We start from the raw sequence: 17,197 nt of genomic DNA on the forward strand, positions 1-17,197 counted from the left end.
GCACTCTGCAAAGCTCCCTGGTTGTGCAGCCTTTCAGCCGAGTGCAGCTGCATGCCACAGTCCGTGCAGTTCTTCTCAGCTTTGGCATGAAGTGCACTGAGCCCATCTTTCCCACAATGTAATGTTCACATTGGTGCCTTCAGAGATCGTTGGGTTGAGGGAACTGAGCGTTCTCCATAGGCATTCCAAGTCACTAAGGATGGAAAAGATCCCTGAGATCCCCAAGTCCAACCCCAGCCCATCCCTCTTTGCCCACTGACCACATCTCCACAGCTCTCAATCACTTCCTGGGCAGCAGTGCTGCTGCGTCGCCACCCTTTATGAGAAAGCATTGCTCTTAACATCCAACCTGAATCTCTCCTAGCACAGCTTAAGGCCATTCTCTTTCATCCCATTGCTGTCTTGATGAAGACCCTGAATATTCAGTACGTCTGGGGTCTTGGAGATCAAACCTGAGATGTGCAGAAGTGTTTTCTCTGTGGGATCCATGTGCAGCCCCCCTCCCAGTTCAAGGTGGGAAGAAACGGGAACACCGCAAGCTCATTCTGTGTCAGTGTTTCAAATCAGTATTTCTTTATTACAGAGACTCATTGGGTTGCTCACACTGTGGCAGAAATGTAATAATAGAAGGCACAGGGAACACTCAGAGGTAAGAAAAAGAGTTCTCAGCCTGTGAGACTTAACCACCCCCTTTGCTCCCATCAGAACTCTTTCTATAAGGCAAAATCCAAATACATTCTCCCTTCCTTCCCACCAATCCCTCAACCCAGGAATCCACACCGGGAGGAAATAGTGTACGGGGTGTGTGTGGCACATGCAGCTCCCCTGGGAGAACAGGGCTGGAATTCAAGGATGACCAAAGCAGAGGTGGGAAGTGCAAAAGGACGCTGTGATGTGGGACAGCCGAGTGCTTTATCTCAGCTGCAGCAGAACCACAAGAGCCAGGCCAGCCACCAGCACCGCATCGCACCTTACAGCACAGAGGACACAACTGCAGTACAACTGGTGAGTGATGGTAAAGCACGAAGCACTTTCAAACCTTTATTTTTTTCAAAGGGGTTTTACAGGGTGGGATGTATTTGTTTCATTTGGGGTTTGTTTTTCTTTCATTTTATGTGGGGGTGCTTCCCCGCTTGTTTCTTAGATTAGCCCTTTGTTTTGGTGCCCAGTGATTGTTAAATTTGAGCCCTGGGAATGAAACTTATTAGAGCGGAGGGGGAAAAAATGGGACCAAAAAGCAAAATGATATCCTGCCTTTCTGTGCCTTCCTCAGCTCCCCCCCATCCCCCATATCATGAGCTGGCTGGCCACAATGTCACCTGCAGCTGCTCTGCTCAGAAAGCCCCATTTCCCACATCCTCTGGCTCTGCCTTCCCTGCATGAGGGCAATCTGTGCTGGTAGTCAGGAGTTAACAGGAGTCGGTCTGAGGGCGGATACGGAGATGGAGCGGATGTTTAGGACGGGAACAGGGTTGGTCAATTGTGAAGACACATTGGAGAGAGAGAAGGTTGGTGAGAGCAGGTGGAGACAGCGGGTGGGTAATCTAGTGGTAACAGGTTAGGCTATGAAGGACTGTTATTTCTCTTAGCACCGATACTACATACGTTTAGACCTATATTAGCACCTTGTTCCCAGGGAAAACAAAACAAAAGCAGTTCAAAAACTGAAGGAAGTGGGAAGGTTAAAACAAGACAAAGTTGGCAGCGGAGGAGGAAGCTGGGGCTTTAGATCACCAGATCCTTGTCTATGTCCTCTGTGGAAGGAAAAAAGAAAGTTGAAGTTAGAGAACAATGCTGTCTTGCACCCCCTCCCCACTTCTCCTCTGTGTTCCACTCCCAGGGACCACTGCTTCATTGCAATGGAGGATTTTGATGGGGTCTCCAGGCGTATACTTACTCTCCTTAATGCCAAAGCAGCTGGCCCATTCCTCCAGGGCGATGTACTTGTCGTTGTCTAAGTCACAGGCCTCAAAGAAGCGGGTGGTGCAGTGCTCCATGGGGATGAGTGGGGCACGGAGCGGGGCCAGCTCAGTGTGAGACAGGTACCTGTCAAGGTTTCCATGCAGTCAGTATCCCATTGCCAGCCATGGGAGCCAGAGTGGAACCCCAGCCCTCACAGTGTTTCAAGCTGCTTTCCCAGTGCCCTCCCACTGAGCACTGTGGATGTCACTGATGTGTCTGCTTATGCAGCTGGCTGTGCTAGTCATTAAAGAGCCTGTGATAGAGGTGCTCACAGGCTGCCCCCTCCATGGGGCTGTGTGTGCAATTGCTCTCAGACACATGTCCAATTCACAGCAAAGCTAGTAGCAGCTCTTTCAGCTATTGAAGGTATTCCCAGGGCCTTTGGACGAAGGTGTTTTAGCCACTTTGGGCAGGGAGAGGTGCTGGGTGCCCATCTCACTCTGCCAACACTCACCCATCAATGGGGTGCTGGTCCAGCTGTCCAAACTGCCAGTGCACGGGGAAGATGTACATGTTGTAGTTCTTCTCAAAGTCACGGGCCAGCAGCTCCACAGTGTGGTCACCAGCCTCCAGGCGCTTCTCATTCTCGTGGATCTTCTTCACCTGTCATAGGAGAAATTGGGGGCATTTGTCAGTGGGGATTAAGGCACGAGGGGCTTCTTTAGTGGGGCTGCATGTAGGGTGCCAGCATTTTGAGGGAGAGCTCTCTGGGTGCATGGAGAGAGCAGCAGGATTGAAGGTTTGGTTTAGTGCTTGGGAGTGATGCTGTGGCTTTGGTGCACAGGTGCCATATGGATGTAGGGTCCCCTCCTGTGCTGGGCCCTGTTGGTGGGGTGAGCTCCTGGGTTCCCTCCCCAAGTCCTTACCTTGAGCTTCTGCTTCTCGGTCAGCAGGTTGTTGTCTTCGTCGCGCTCATACAGGGTGATCAGCACATTCTTCAGCCAGTCCCTCATGCGCAGGGGGAACTCTGTCAGCTCAGTGTCCAGGCAGGGAGGGATGACTGGAGGCCATACACACAGTGGTCAGCATCCTCCCTCCCTGTCCCTGAGCTCATCCAGACCTCTGCTCTCCCTTAATCCCTGGGCTAAGGGAGTGTGCTCGGGTTAGCTATCCCTTGTCTAAGGCAAGGATCCCACTTACATTTGCAAGGCCCGATGTAGTCCAGGTGCAGTTTGTGTCCCTTCTTGGTTCCCTCCAAGGTGCACTTGGTGGCAAAGAAGTGGCAGGAGGAGTCGTAGGTCTTGTTGTCAGTGCCACAGACCTGCACAGGATGGGGAGATGCTGCATAAGAACCTCCAGAAGAGGGCCATGACTTCTTCCCTGAGGCTGACAATGGGACCTGCAATCCCTGCTCCCATCCATTACCTTGCTTCATCCCTCACCTTCTCAAAGACACCAGAGGTGGCTGGGCAGCTGGAGGGGTCCTGGCACACACACATGGGTGAGTTGTTGTCATCCACCTCACACACCTTGCCGTGCTTGCAGTGATGGTTCTGGCAGGGATCTGGAACAAGCCAGGGAATGATGTTAGAACCTGCCCTGTGCTCCGCACCAGGGAAGCAGAGCCTGTCCTTCAGGCTTTTCCTGGGTTGCTTTGGAGTGACTGTGTGTCTGCTACCAAGGAAGGGATGGCACCTCCACCTCCTATAGGGCAAAAGCTGTGGGGCATGGGAAGAGTGACTCACTTTCTGCAACGATCTCCTCTACGTCTTCTGTGGGTTCCTCAAACTCTCCCACCTCCACCTGGACAGGGTTGGCCCCCACAGGCTCCTGCAAAAGAGGGCAATGTGTCCATAAGGGTATGCACAGCCCCCACTGCCCTGTGCTCTGGAGATGCTTTGGAAGAGCTGATGCAAGAACTTCTTCCAGGCAAACATTGATGCCTGGAGGAAGAGATCTAAGAAACGTCACTTATTTCCACCATGGGGAATTTCCAGAGCACAAGGGAGAGCAGCCCAAGGAAAGGTTTCCAAGCCCTTTGCTCTTTCCAGGGCAGTGTGTGCCATGAGGGATGGGTGACTGGGGGCAGTGTGGTTACCTACCTCTGTGGTGACATCTTCAATCACCTCCGTCTCATCAGGCAGAGCCTCTTGCTGCAGGGAAAAAGGACCATGAGCTGGGGGCTGTGGGGACAGTGATCCCAAGGCAGTGACACCCTGGGGCAGGTGGCAGGGTCACCCTTGGATTTCCACCTCCCCCATCCTTTGGGGACTATAGGAGAGCATGAAGCTGCTCTGCCTGCCCTTTGAAGGGGGCCGGGGGATGTCCCTGTTAGGTGCAGCAGAGAGGGAGGTCCATTACTCACTGGAGCTGCCAGGGCTTTGCCTGCCAGGCAGAGGAGGAAGAAAATCCAGGCTCTCATCTTTCAGCAAACCCTGGATAAAGGAGAGGAAGAGGAAGGATGAGCAAGGAGAGCAGCACAGCTCCCTGTGCCTTTCAGCTCTGAGCTGAGCTTGCAGCTGGCAGTCAGACACAGAGAAGGGTGCTTGCTCCATTTCCTGCCTTGTCTGGTCAATGCTGCAGCCCCACATGCTGGCTTTTCTGGCTGAAACCTGAAGCCAAATACTGTTTCCAAGACAAATTCCTTTTATTTTGCAGAGTGAGGAGGTGAGGGTTTAGATTTCCATCACTTTCCAGGATGCTTTAGAAGAATTGTGCTAAGATGGCTGTTCCCCTTTCCACCGCAGGAATTATTTCAGACCAAAAGAAGTGCTAAAAGCCTCTCTCTGCTGAGAGCCCCAAGAACAGGCAGTGAAAGTCTCCATGATTTTGTCATTCAGAGAAAGTGGAGACAGGAAAGAAGGAAGGTTGTCTGAGGATTAAATCTCTAAGAAAAGTGCTTCCCACTTGGACTCAGACATCCATCTCTGGCATCCCAAATGTTGTGGTTTCTGCTATGCTTTTTCTCCTTCCTGTTCAGACATGAAGGTCCAGACTGGCTTGGAGGGCTGTGATGCGATCCAGGAGAGAGCTGCAGAAGTGAGCTCACCCTGTGTGCCCTCTGGTTCCTGCTTGGCAGGATGGAGCCCCTCAGCTGGGTGCTGGATATGCCAGCAGCATCCCATGTCCCCCCCAGTGGCATACCTGCTCCCTTCTACCCACAGGGGTGATGCTCCCACCACCACTGAGGTCAGTCCTTGTGCTATGGCTCCCTCTACTCCACCTGCATGGATATGGCTGGGGTAGCCCCCTGCCTTTATTTGCTGGGGAGACTGCTGAGAGCTCTGCCAGGACCTGACTGAGGTGGCTGGCTCTGCCTTCCTCGTGAGGTGGTTTTTGGGAGGGAAGGTGGAAAAGTACTGAATGTGGCCATTTCCTCCCTTGCTGCCGTCCCCTGGCTTGTAAAGGCTGCTCCTGGGCTTCTCCCAAGGGGCTTGTTTGCCTTGGAAGGTGCTCTGAGGTTCAGTGATGCTCTGTGGGCAGAACCCAGCCTCGAGGACAGGCCATGGCGTGTGCATGGGGAAGAAGAACCTAACCCCAGACCAAGGCCCTCTCAGATCATTTCCCCAAGCTCCTAAAGCACTGAGTTTCAAAGTTTGGGCATGCAGTGAGCTGGGGTCAGGGGATTACATGCTTGCTAGGAGCCAGCAGACAGTTGGAGCTGCTGGTGTTGTGTTTGGAGGAAGAAGGAGCATGAAGGAGTCTGAGCAAACAACTTGCTGAGCCGTCCCATGCCAGAGATAGGAAAACAAGTTTGTTTGAAAAACAACATCTTCCTGGAGTCAGAGGCTGCACACAGAGGGCACTGCAGTATTTGTGAGACCCTGACTGTTTTGCAAGGGCACAGCCTTTCCTGAATGCCTGATGGCCAGAACTCCTGAAATAACAGCTCAGGAGCTGCTGACGTTGCTCTGGCAGAAGAGCACGGCTCAATGCAAATCAATGAGTCCCTCCCAGTGGGTCTGCCATGGTCCTGCTATCCAAGAGGATGCTGCCAGCCAACAGGTACCAACAGGAGGCAGTGCTTTCTAAGAAGCCAGAACATCCTGGGCATAGGGAATATGCCAGGCAGAAAGTGTTCTGTGCCAGTGATGGCACACGAGGGCTGGCACAGGTTTGGGGTTGGCACAGTAGTGAGGCTGCTCTCTGGTAGCTGGAGCCATGATGAGCTCAGAGCTGTGTGTCGGGGCTATGGGGCAATATTCCCTCTGCTCTGATGGGGCTGTTTGTGGGGATCAAGGGGGAGGTCACAGCTCATTGTCCCTATGGGCTAGACAACACTTGACCCCACTTCCATCCTAAGTGGGGCCTTCATCTGTATAAGTGGGGCCCTGTTACTGTGTAAACATGGTCTTGTGGCTCCCATTAATGCCTCTTGATGGGTCTGATCAGTTCTGTTTGTCTCCTCCCATCCCACCAGAACGCTTCTGTGGGTGGAGGAGGACAGGGGATGGAGGCACGTGGTCCATGTGGCCAGGGTTGCATAAGCCCCATGGGATGCCACGTTAGCGTGAGGAGGAGCCTCTGCCTGGCCATTTTGACAGCTCCTCCCTGAGGCACAGGACAGGCAAGGACCCCAGGCCCAATGCCACCTCCCAGCACCATGAGCAGGGGTGGGTGATGGCAGGGTAAGAACCCTCCCACATCTCACTTGGTGACAAAGTGAGGCCGCTGCAGAGGGAACCCTCACACACCGTGGGCTCACAGGGCCAAGAGAAATTCCCTTCAGCCCCTGCACATGCTTGCACACACCCTGCCCACCACATCTCCCCATGCAATTACTAAAGGCACAGCCACCCGCTGCTGCACTATTAACCCATAAACCTTGCAAAGAGTTATCGAGGTGCTGTGACTATGCTTATAAACACAGCAGATCTTTACAGTTAGCTCACTGCTAACAGTGTGAGAGCCCTCATGCCAATGCAGCTGCGTGCTGACCTGAAGCTGTCACAGCCTGCTTTGGTTGCAAATTGCATCCAGAGTGGGAAACAGTTAAAGCAGCACCAAGAGAAGAGCATAGATGAGCCCCTTGCAGACTGCAATTGGGAAGAAGCAGCAATGCAGCTTTTGGCTGTCCTGCCTGCCTTCTCCTTTTGCTAGAGAGTGCCGTGCCAGGTGCAAGCGGGTCCCTCCGGCTCCCGGGGAGCACGGAAAGCTGATCTCTCACTGATGCGCAGCTCCACAAAGCAGAGAGCAAAGAACCCCCCCCCGCTAAATACGCTGCAAACATGCGAACCATCTTCAAAGCATTCCCTGGGCTCGCCCTGCCGCTGCCGCGATAACAGCCCCGACATCCATCCGAGCAGCGGACCCAGGAGGGGTTTCCATGGGAGCCGACATTCCTCTGGGGCTGAGTCATGGAAGAGCGGAGAGCTGCGGAAGGAGGGGCTTGCAGAAAGCTTGAAAAGTTTATTTCTGCTTTTCCCCCTCCCATCACCGCCCGCATCCCCGCTCCTGCCGATGTGGCAGACAATAGCCGGGCTGCAGCAGCTGCGCACTACGCGACAGCTTTTAATTTCCACGTAAAACCCATCCGGCCCACCCTGCCGGGCTGCCGCCGTTTATTGTTGTCCTTGGAAGTGGTGGAGGAGCGTTTCGGGTCGTTCCGAGCCCCCGGTGCTCCGCTCACCTCCCCGGAGCCCCCGATTTCACTGCAGCTCGAAAGCGCTGCGTCTCCCCGGGGTGGGAGCTGAGCCCCCGTCCCGCACAGTGCCCTCCGTCGGGGGCACAAAGCGGAGTTAAAGCCGTACGTCACCGCACCCAGAGGTCGGCTGCTGCCTTTAAAGGAAGCGAGTCCTTGGCTCTTCTGCCTGGACGGGAGTAGCGGCTGACTGATCTCAAGCCATCAAAGCTAAGCCAAAAAAGAAAAGAGCTTTGTCCCTTCTCCCCCTCCTCTCCCTCCTTCAGCTGAGCAGCTGGAGCTAAGCAAAGCAGGGCAGCCAGCAGGAGCTGAAAAGGTTTCAAAGTCTGCTCGGGACCAAAAGCTGAATGTCTCGTTTTGTTGTTTTCGCAGGAGAAAACGAGAGCGGCCGCACTGAGATAAAGCCGAGAGTTCGTCCCCCCTGATATTTCGGTAAGTAACATCGCTGTCTCAGCCCGCACCGCGCACGCTGGGGCCGATTTGCTGCAGGTCTGTTATCCTTACGGGCCCCTTTCATCTCCAGATATTCTCTGCGCCCGGACGTCGGTCCAGCGCATCTCAGTAAAGAAATAACCCACAGCCCAAAGGGAAGAAAGGGTCCGGTAATTAGGGGCGGCCTGAGCTGTGCGGCCAGGTGACACCAAAGCCGGGGGTCTGGCAGTAAAAATGAGCTATAGTTTAAGCTGAGATGCTGCAAAGAAAAGCGAGAAAAGAGACAGGAGGGGTCTCCAAAGGCATCGCACGGCGGTGGTCGGGGCTGAGTGTCGCGGGGGAGAGGGAAGGAGTGGGGCTCTGGCCGTACCTCGTAGTCCCGAGCAGGGCTGAGGGAACTCCAGGCGCTGGGAAGGACTGGAGGAGTCTGCAGGTTTTAGAAGGAGGCAGCAGGAAGGCAAAGTGTGGGCTGGGTTTCCTCTCCTCCTCCTCCTCCTCGCTATCTTTCCAAATCGGTCCCTTCCTCTCCCTCTCCCTGCGGTGGGCTGTCCCAGCCCCAAGTGCGGGCAGAGGCGCGGCCCCGAGCGCAGGGCAGGCCAGAGAAGTCAAACGGACAGAGGGGCTGGAGGGACCCTAACCCCCCTCCGTCCGTCCCCCCACATTTCTAAGATGACTTTGTCAGTTCTCTGGGAGGAAAGCCATGTCCCTTCTTGGTTTGTGCAGCTCTTAGCACCGTGGCTTGCATTAAAGCATGAAGTGCTGCTGTTTTGCAGTCGTTTGGTCTCTGAGCTGGTGCGTTCTGTTCTCAGGAGGATGCAGAAGAAAGAAGGGACACTGCTTCTCCGCTCTCTGCTGCTCTAAGGAAATGCCTTGTGGGAAGGGGAAGGAAAGCAAGATCCCCATTTTCCAGAGTGCAGAGATTTATGGCATGTCTGAGGCGTGTTTCCAGTGGGCACAGAAGTGCTCAGCTGGGAGAAAAGCAAAACCCCTATCCTGGGAATCTGCAGGCCAGTTCAGTCTGCTATCACTTGGTATTCTAACCTTACAGCCCCTTACTCAGCCTAAGCAGCTGCCCAGCCAGAGACAGCCAAACCTTTTGGGGCTGTTTTTGCACTTCTGTTCTTCCTGCTTAGGATGAAGTCCCCAGCACCACCCCTCTCCTTGCATTTCACCACAACAGACAGCATGGCCATAGTGCTGCACTGCAAAGCAAAAGCAGCAGCCAAGAAGGGAGGCTGTTGGGATGCTGGAGTGTCTGAGTGTCCCTGAAGAGTGACTCTGCTCCCGGTGCTGGCTCCTGGCTCTGTAGAGTACTTGATACTCTATGATATAAATTCGTTTTCAGCACAGCCCTCACAGCAATTCTGCTGCGTGTGAAAGGAGCAGATGTCAGCACAAACATCCATATGGCCACAGAGAAACAAAAAATAACAGAACAAAAAGGAAAAGGGGAAGGGAAAAAAGAGATAGTGGTGGGAACTGTGTCACCATTGCTACTTCCCATTGAAATGGGGAATATCTGCAGTTGGGATCCCAGGAAGGTGAAAGGGAAGATCACAAGGAGCCTGCTGTATGTGGTTGCATGCAGCCCCAAAGCCTTCCCTGGCTGCTGCGTGGATGCTGCTGCCACCCACATGGACATATCAAAAGGGACCACCTCTGTGCCTATGGAGGACACTTGGTGATGGTGTCTAATGCCACGTGGGTCCTTCTAATAGAGGCAAGTACATCTGGAGAACCTTCTGCTCCTCAGCTCAGTGCCACTCATAGGTTCCATGGCTCCAGAGGTCACGCATCCCCAGGATCCAAGTTTCATTTGGCTGACCCACACCCAAGGAGTTGAATGCTCTCTGTGCTGGATTAGTCACGGCTCGCATTGAAGTCATACAGCTGTTGGTAGTTCTGCAGAGGAAGGAGAAAAAAAAAAAGAGAGAGAGACATCTGGAAAGAATTTTAGGGAGGGAAAAAAAAAAAAAAGCAAGAGAAAAGAAACCACGTATTTGTAACTGACAACGTGGCAATTGCTCAGTGCTCTTTATTGCAGCCCAAAGCTAAGCCCTCTTCTAATAGCTCAGACAAATGGCAGTGCCAGGAAGATAATTATAACAGGGACCAGGGATTTCTTTACATACGTGGCGACTTAAACCCTGGGTTTGGGAGAAAGCAATGAGAAGCCTGATGCAGCAGTGCAGCCACTTCTGGAAATACAGCGTGTTGGCATGAGGGGTCCTGATGTTCTCCTGGCTATTGGAACGGGACCCCCACCCACTGTTTGCATGGGGTGAGCTCCTGTGTGGGGCACACTGCCCAGCCTGAGGGGATGGCAGGGATTGGGAGGCAGAGCTGGAGCAGTTGGCTGGCTCTGTGACCTCAGGATTTATGGAGCTGTAGAAATGACAGAGAGCTTGCAAAAATAAATTAATAAGTAGCCTTCTCTGCATTCACAAGGCTTAGCAAGGCTGTTGGAGAGGAGGCGGAGATGTCAGACTGCCAAGAAAAAGTGTGGACCTCACACATCTTGAGGGTCGTTGGATGTATCTGAAGCTGAGGTGACAGGCAGAAGGTGGTTCTCATCGCCTTTGTAGTACTTGTGGTGCTTTGCCCAGCTCATGGTCCTGCTTGGTGCTTCCTGCACCCCACAGCACCCTGACACTCGCTCCACTGGAAATGCAAACAGGAGCAGAGCCTGCAGGGCTTGACCTCAACTTGCAGCAAAGCCAAGAGGTTTGCAGGGCTGAGGGCTGAACTCGAGATAACCCCAGTTCCAAATCCAGATTTCTTCATTCCCCTGTAAACCCCTTGGGCAGATCTGGGCAGGGAATCCTGGGGCTCCCCAGGAGCTGAACAATTCTACTCTAAGGGAAGGAGAGAAAAGTAAGAGTGTTGCTTACTGAGCTGCCATTGATCACTGTGCAGTGAGCTCAGGGCACGGAGCTGTGAGCTGCAGCCTTGGGGTGCAGCAGGGAAGGATGGGGTGAGAGGGGAAGATGAGTGAATGAGTGAGTGTGGAGCGCTGCTTCTCCCAGCATCTCTTCCAGTGCCTGTTCCTGGAGGGCTTTGCAGTAGGGTGACACAGGTGAGCGGGCACTGGCTCTGCTGGAGGCAGATGGAGATAGAGGAGTGGCTGTCAGTGCAGGTTTTCAGCCGGAGGGCTGTGGGAGGGGAGGAGAAGCCCAGCTGTGCATGGCTCTGCAGTGAGTCACAGCCCAGCAGCAGCTCTGTGTTCCCGCTGTGTGCGTGGGCTCCTCCATGGGAAGGAGCCTTCCACCCTTTGCTCAGTGTGTCCCTTGCAATGAGCCCAGTATCTAAAGGGCCTCATTGCCTTTCCTAAAAGGACTTCCTTGCTGCAGGGGGCTGTTCTGCATCTCTTCATGAACATGGGAGTGCTATGTGCCTGGGTTGTGGGGTGAAGGCTCAGCCCAGCTTCTTGGCTTGGTACCTACGATGTGCAGAATGTGCCATAAAGCTTCTGATGGAATAGCATAGCCAATGCTGGAAGCTGCAGGCAGTCCCACCTTACTTCAAGTGTTTACCTAAGGTGCACTCCTGAGTCCTCCTGGGGCTGACAGGTGCGGCTTGGCAGCTCCTGAAGCTCTGAATGGAGCTACTTGGGAAAATACACAGGAATCCAAATCCAGCCCCTGGGACACAAAGGGAAGGAAGCTGCTGGGCTGCAGGGCAGCTCCTTCACAGCAGAACAGAGCCCCCAAAGGCTGCCCTTGAAGGGTTCAGAAAGGTCTCTGGGATCAGCTGCCTCCATGTTGGTACCCTGCTGGGGCTCTGCAGGGCACGTGGTGGGTGCTGGGATACCCCATGTGCACACAAACACTCCAGGAAGATGCAGCTTTCAATCTGTTGCTCTGACACTTTCTGCTGGAGCTGAGCACACTTCAGGACAAGCTCTGGCTTGAGGTGTCCCAGATGATCATGCCAGATGCAGGAAGCACCATAAACCTCCCAAAGCTGGAGACAAAACAGAATTGGTTTTGGCAGGACATATCTGGGAGGATCCTGTCCAGAGGGAAAAGGCAGTCACAGGTGGGCTCAGGAACAAGTAAAGATGGTGTAAGAGAGACAGAAGGAGATGCTTTCTGACTGCAGGGCTGTCATCTGTCCCAAGCTGATTTGATGGGATTTTTACTTTTCAGCATGAAAGAAACCAGAGAGGACACAGCCTCCTTCACTGGCTGAAAACACAGCAGGATGCTGTGTTCAGCATATGAGGGCATATGCAGAAAATACCTCATCACTGCTCCAGTGTGATGAGTTCTGGGGAGCTCAGTTTAGCCCTGAAACCTGTTTACTTCCCATTGAAAACCACTGCCCAGCTCAGCTGGGTTTGGCAGCAGCAGTGGGGCTGCGGGAGGACCCGGGGCTGCTCTGTGCCTGTGGGCTCGGGCAAGGTGGGACGTGGTCAGCCCCAGAATAGCAGCGGGGCTGTAGGCGAGCCCTGTGACTTTCCATCCCCTGCCCAGCCCGGGGCTGCCTCCCTCTCTTGGGACCTTCTGCTAAAATTAACAGTGCTGTTCTGTACCCTGCGTTGCTCTATTGGCAGCTGTTGGAGGGGATGGAGAGGGGGGTGGAAAGCACACTTAAAAAAATAGAATTGTTAGATATGGATAATTCCTCTTTAAATGTCTCACTTAAGGGGGGAAAGAAAAGAAGCAAACTCATGGAAAAATGCCTTCACTTGCAGTATGAACCCTGGGGAGGTCCCAGGGCTCTTTCCTTTGTGATGCTGTGATTGCAATCGAACATTAATCATAATTGAGAGCCTGCAAAGAGCAATGAGAAAACTACAGCGGAGTGAAATGAGGACTGATGATGCCACACCCCCAGTCCCTTAATCTCACCACTCTTCTTCATCCTCAGACTTAGAAGCAAAGAATGTTATGGAGAATGCTACAGCTCCCCTGCCACGACTGTGAATCTGGTGTAAGAGTTGGAGGCTTTCTGCCTTCTTTCCCCTGTGGGGGTGAATTTTGAAACCCTCCTCCCTGGGTTGGGTTCTCCATTGTTTTGCAGGACAATGATGAGTGGTGCTGGTTTCTGCCCAGCTCCCTTTGTCTGAACGTGGCCCTTCCAGTGTCTGTCCCAGGGCTTCTGCTGTCCCCTGGAGGTTTGTGGAGGGGGTGGCCCTGGCTGACCCCTATATGGGGTGCATGGTGCTGTCATCAGCCGTGGGCCTTTGGTGAGAAGCCTTAAGGAATCAGAGCTGGCCTCCTGGCTTCTTCAGCTTTATGTTCTGATCATCACTTTGACATATGCCAACCTCAGGGCAGGGAGAGCTCGGAGGTTTGCTCCTAAAACTGGAAAGCTGAAAATCCCCCCAGTGCTTGGAAGGCCACAGGGAGGGCTCTGGATGTGCCACATCTCTGCTTTCTTGGCTTCTCCCCTGGCAGAGGAAAAGCTGAATTAAGAAAGCAAACGGAGAGGAAACCGGAGAGGAATAACGGCAGCACTGTGTGCCGAGCACAGCTCTGGACTCGGTCCTGTACTGGTTGCCCTGGAAATTGGATGCTTCCCACTGAGCTGCCCACTTTGCTGGCTGCTGTTGGGAGGGGAGCAGTGTCCAACACCACCAGGGAGGAAAAAACAAAGGGGAATATGGATTCAAGTAATGGTATTGGGGTTTTCTCCATTAAGGGAGACACCAAGCTCTTTTCCCTATGCCTATTTGGAGACAGTCTAAAGAAGTAAAACCCACCAGCTCAGCTAACACACAAAGTGAGGCAAAATCCAAGGACCTTGGGGGATGGCTCTGGGTCTGCAGCCTCCAGTGGGGCTCATCCACAGGACCCAGGAGCCAGTGTGGTGCTCAGCACAGAAACGCCAGCCCCAGGGCCACAGCATCCCTTGGAAGAAGCAATGGACCAGTGCTTTAGCACAAGCAGGCAAGAAAAGACTCCCTGCAATCAGTGCCCAGCCCCATCTCCATGGGCGCTGCTGTGAGTGCCCCCTGCAGCACCCTGTCCCACGCAGCCCTCTGATGCCAGCACTGCACTATTATTATTACTTAAAGGTATGCACAAGAGATTAAGCCAGCAGTCCCTGTTATGATTGCTGGGCATTATGCTCTATGCTGACATTGGCTTCTGTGGGCCAAGCTCCATCTGTGTCCGAGCAGCAGCTTCAGAGAGGGGATTTAGCTCAGCTGAGTGCATTCGGACACAGTGGATTCCTGCTGCATTCAAGCGTCTCCTTTTACTCACCAGGGAATGGGCCGCATTTGTTGTTTCAACATTTTCTCATCCATCTGTTGGAAATGGGTGAGCTGGTCCCCGATGGGCTGAGAGATGGCCCTGTCCTGGGAATTCCATAACAGCTGTGTTCCGTGGGAAACTCGGACAGCATCTCAACACAGCACTATTGGTCTGGACCAGCGAGGACAAAACTGGGCAGCAGCCAGCAGCCCTTCAGGAGGAGTTGAAAGGGAACAACAACAGGACAGGACAGCAAACTGGGGATCTTTGTTGTGTCCCATGTGCTGCCTCCCTACCTGATCCCTGCCATTGCCCCCAGTGCCACCACCTGCAACAGCTGTGGGGCTGGGAAACTCCACTTGCCCAGAGCCTGATAAATTATACCTTCGTCCTAAAGGGGTTCGGGCTGTTCTTTTTTCACAAACACATGCAGCACAAAAGCTGCCTTTCTCCCTCTCATTTGACTTTGTTTTCTCTCCCTCCTCATCTCCTTTCAGCCAAATGGGTGAATAGCTTCAGTATATACTGCGGGAGGATAAAGCCAAGGCTGGAGCAGTGGGAAGGATGCAGAACAGCAGTGCCCTGTGCCCGCTGCCTTCCGGAGGGGTGGGCACTGTTTGCCACCCTTGCTCTGTAACCCAGCCTCCATCGCCTTGCTGAACCCTTTGAGACAGCAGCACTGAAAGAAAATATTTGTGCTCTGGCTAGCACATGTGCACGCTTCCTGCTCTTGAAATCCCTAATTAAGCTTGTTATTTATTTATTTATTTGGTTGGTTGGTGTTTTTGTTTAGAAAATCCCTCTCTTTTGGGACAGGGATGTTTGTGTTTTTTTTTTTCCCTAAGCCATCAGGGATCACCGTGTGCAGGAACCAAGGGGGATCTCCCATCCCTTCCCTGCTCTGTGCAGCCTGTGAGGTTATTTTGGAGATTCTCTCATTTACTGGGTGGTTCAGCTGAGTCCAACCTCTCCTTGGGCTAAAATCATATCCTGTCAGTCAGCTGGTAATTAGAAAGCACCAAAAAGCCAATGGTGCTTAAGGCAGAGCTGGGGTAACCAAGGCAGTTTCTACAGCTGTGGATAAGGGACTTAGTTTGGAAGCTGTAGACATTTGCACTGAAATCAGATTTTGGTTTAAAAAGGGGCAGGAAGGTAACGTGGGGTGAAAAATACCTCCCAAGTGCATAGCAGCACTACAGCACTGCTGCAGCCCATCTATCTCGGCTCACCCACCTCTTAGTGGTTCCACAGTTAAAGATGGCCCCTGCATACGTAAGCAAGGTAACACAGAGTGTTGTCACCCATCTCTGGCTGCATGCTCGTGGCCTCGGAGATGCACACTGCACTCCCTGGAGGCAGAACACCAGCAGGTAATCTTTCTGCAGACACTTTATCTTATCCCAATGAGACAAAGGAAGGCAGAGAGTGTTCTGCAGACTGCCTGGCCTGGCTGAAATGCTCTGTTCCCTGATAAGCTTGCAAGGTTGATGCAGGAACACAGGAGATGCTATCCTGCTGGGCTGTGATGGAGAAAACAAGCAGCAGCTTGGACTCATCCACCAACCCTGGTCTAATAGGAATCGCTGTTGTTCAGTGTTCTCCCTAATGTGCCTCTAAGGAACATGGTCAGTGCAGCAGGGACAGCAAACATCATGAGCTACACACACACAGAGTCTCCATAGGAAAACAAGGACAGCCTTGAGGAGGTCTGGGAGGCTGCAGTCCTGCAGATGGATGCTGAAGCTTCAGGTATCTGGAGGAGCCTCCCAGCTGGTGGAGGACAGAAACCTCTGCTTGTCTGGCTCAGAGATAAGCAGGCTTCAAGCAAAATAGCCAGTTCAGCAGCGGGGAGGATAAGCCAGGGGACTATGGACAGGGTAAGCTGCAGCCCAGACATCAAGGACAAGCAGCCTGGTTTCCAGAAAGCCACACTGGGAGTTACTCCCCTGTGTGCACAACAAGGACAACTGGCTCCAGGCACAGCAGTGTCTGTGTGCCACTCAGCTCCGCACCAAACTAATGGCATGCACCCTGCCCCTGCACATGGCCATCCGCAGAGCTGCTGAGCATGCAGCTGTCAGTAATGGGCTGGCTGTCTGGTAGGAAGCTGGAAGCAGTAACTAGCTAATAGTGGCAAAAATACCAGCTCAGAAAATGCAAGAAAATGATGCAATGATGTTACTTTTATCATTGAGCTTCTCCTGTATTAAAAAGAAATAAAAAGGGTCTGCATTGTGCTCCTTGAAGTGTCTGCAGCCCCTGGAAGCGCATCTGCAGCAGTTAGTTGTGCTTTGCATCAATGGTCGAGGACTTTGAGGTACTGAAGCACTCCAGGAAAAGATCAAGTTGCAACAGTGTCAAATGTAACCTCAGTGTATGAGTGTGAAATATCTCCTAAATATAAAGTAACCACTTCCTTCCAACTTGTGCTGGTTTTCCTGTCTGCAGATCAAGCCACATATAACTGGTAGACACGGAAGACATCTGCTGAGTGAAATAACAGCGGACAGTCCATTCAGTGGGCTGAGTGTCCTGAACTAAATGGACAGAAGCTGGATCAAGCAAGAGTATAGCCCCTAACAGAGAGTCCCACATCCCCCTGCTTCCTCCATCCCTTCTGCACTTCTCATCAGCATGGGCATTCTCCTACCATGCTGGTCACAGCTGAGGATCTTGCCCAGCATTAGGGCTTTGTGGTTTGATAAGTTTGCATGGAAGGAGGCAAGAAGCTGAAGGGTTGATCCAGGTGTGCTGAGCTGGGCCCAGGATCCAGAATGACTCCTCACATCCCTATGGTAATGTATTGACCTGAGAAACACTATATTAGCGCCGAGTCTGTGTGCCTGCTCCTAGCTGCAATGTGGTTGGCCTGTCAGCTAGTGTGTTCTATAACGGAAGCAAACATCCGCCACAGACTCCCTGAATCTAAGTGACCTTCAGCTGAGTTTTCCTGAGGCATGTCCTGAGGCAGAGGGTGCAGTCAGCTTCCAAAGATAGGTGCAGTTTCCTGAGACCTGCC

The 17,197-nt window shown here is 52.9% G+C and overlaps 1 protein-coding gene and 1 long non-coding RNA gene across 2 annotated transcripts; one reads left to right on the forward strand and one right to left on the reverse strand.

Annotated features, from left to right (window-relative positions):
- Positions 1–1,006: 1,006 nt before the first annotated feature.
- Positions 1,007–8,404, reverse strand: SPARC (secreted protein acidic and cysteine rich). The gene is made up of 10 exons (XM_015875800.3): positions 8,346–8,404; positions 4,268–4,337; positions 4,005–4,055; positions 3,648–3,732; positions 3,345–3,466; positions 3,103–3,223; positions 2,829–2,962; positions 2,417–2,565; positions 1,898–2,046; positions 1,007–1,754 (listed from the first exon to the last, which is right to left on the reverse strand). The coding sequence occupies exons 2-10, from the start codon at positions 4,322–4,324 to the stop codon at positions 1,726–1,728; spliced, it is 897 nt and encodes a 298-aa protein (XP_015731286.1). The 5' UTR covers positions 4,325–4,337; positions 8,346–8,404; the 3' UTR covers positions 1,007–1,725.
- LOC107320176 (uncharacterized) lies at positions 7,462–10,403 on the forward strand. Its single transcript, XR_001558152.3, has 2 exons — positions 7,462–7,975; positions 8,785–10,403. It is a non-coding gene; the product is annotated as an uncharacterized LOC107320176 (long non-coding RNA).
- The last annotated feature ends 6,794 nt before the right edge of the window (positions 10,404–17,197 follow it).

Source organism: Coturnix japonica, chromosome 18 (assembly GCF_054131305.1).
Source record: "Coturnix japonica strain WE chromosome 18, WE-NBRP24, whole genome shotgun sequence".
NCBI lineage: Eukaryota > Metazoa > Chordata > Aves > Galliformes > Phasianidae > Coturnix > Coturnix japonica.

What these genes read in the sequence shown, in the direction of transcription:
- SPARC (XM_015875800.3), bottom strand. Translation starts at nt 4,324, where the DNA reads ATGAGAGCCTGGATTTTCTTCCTCCTCTGCCTGGCAGGCAAAGCCCTG. An exon ending in CCGAGAAGCAGAAGCTCAAG is followed by an intron (nt 2,566 to 2,828) that starts GTAAGGACTTGG and finishes CTCCTATGACAG; the next exon opens with GTGAAGAAGATCCACGAGAA. An exon ending in GACCAGCACCCCATTGATGG is followed by an intron (nt 2,047 to 2,416) that starts GTGAGTGTTGGC and finishes AAACCTTGACAG; the next exon opens with GTACCTGTCTCACACTGAGC.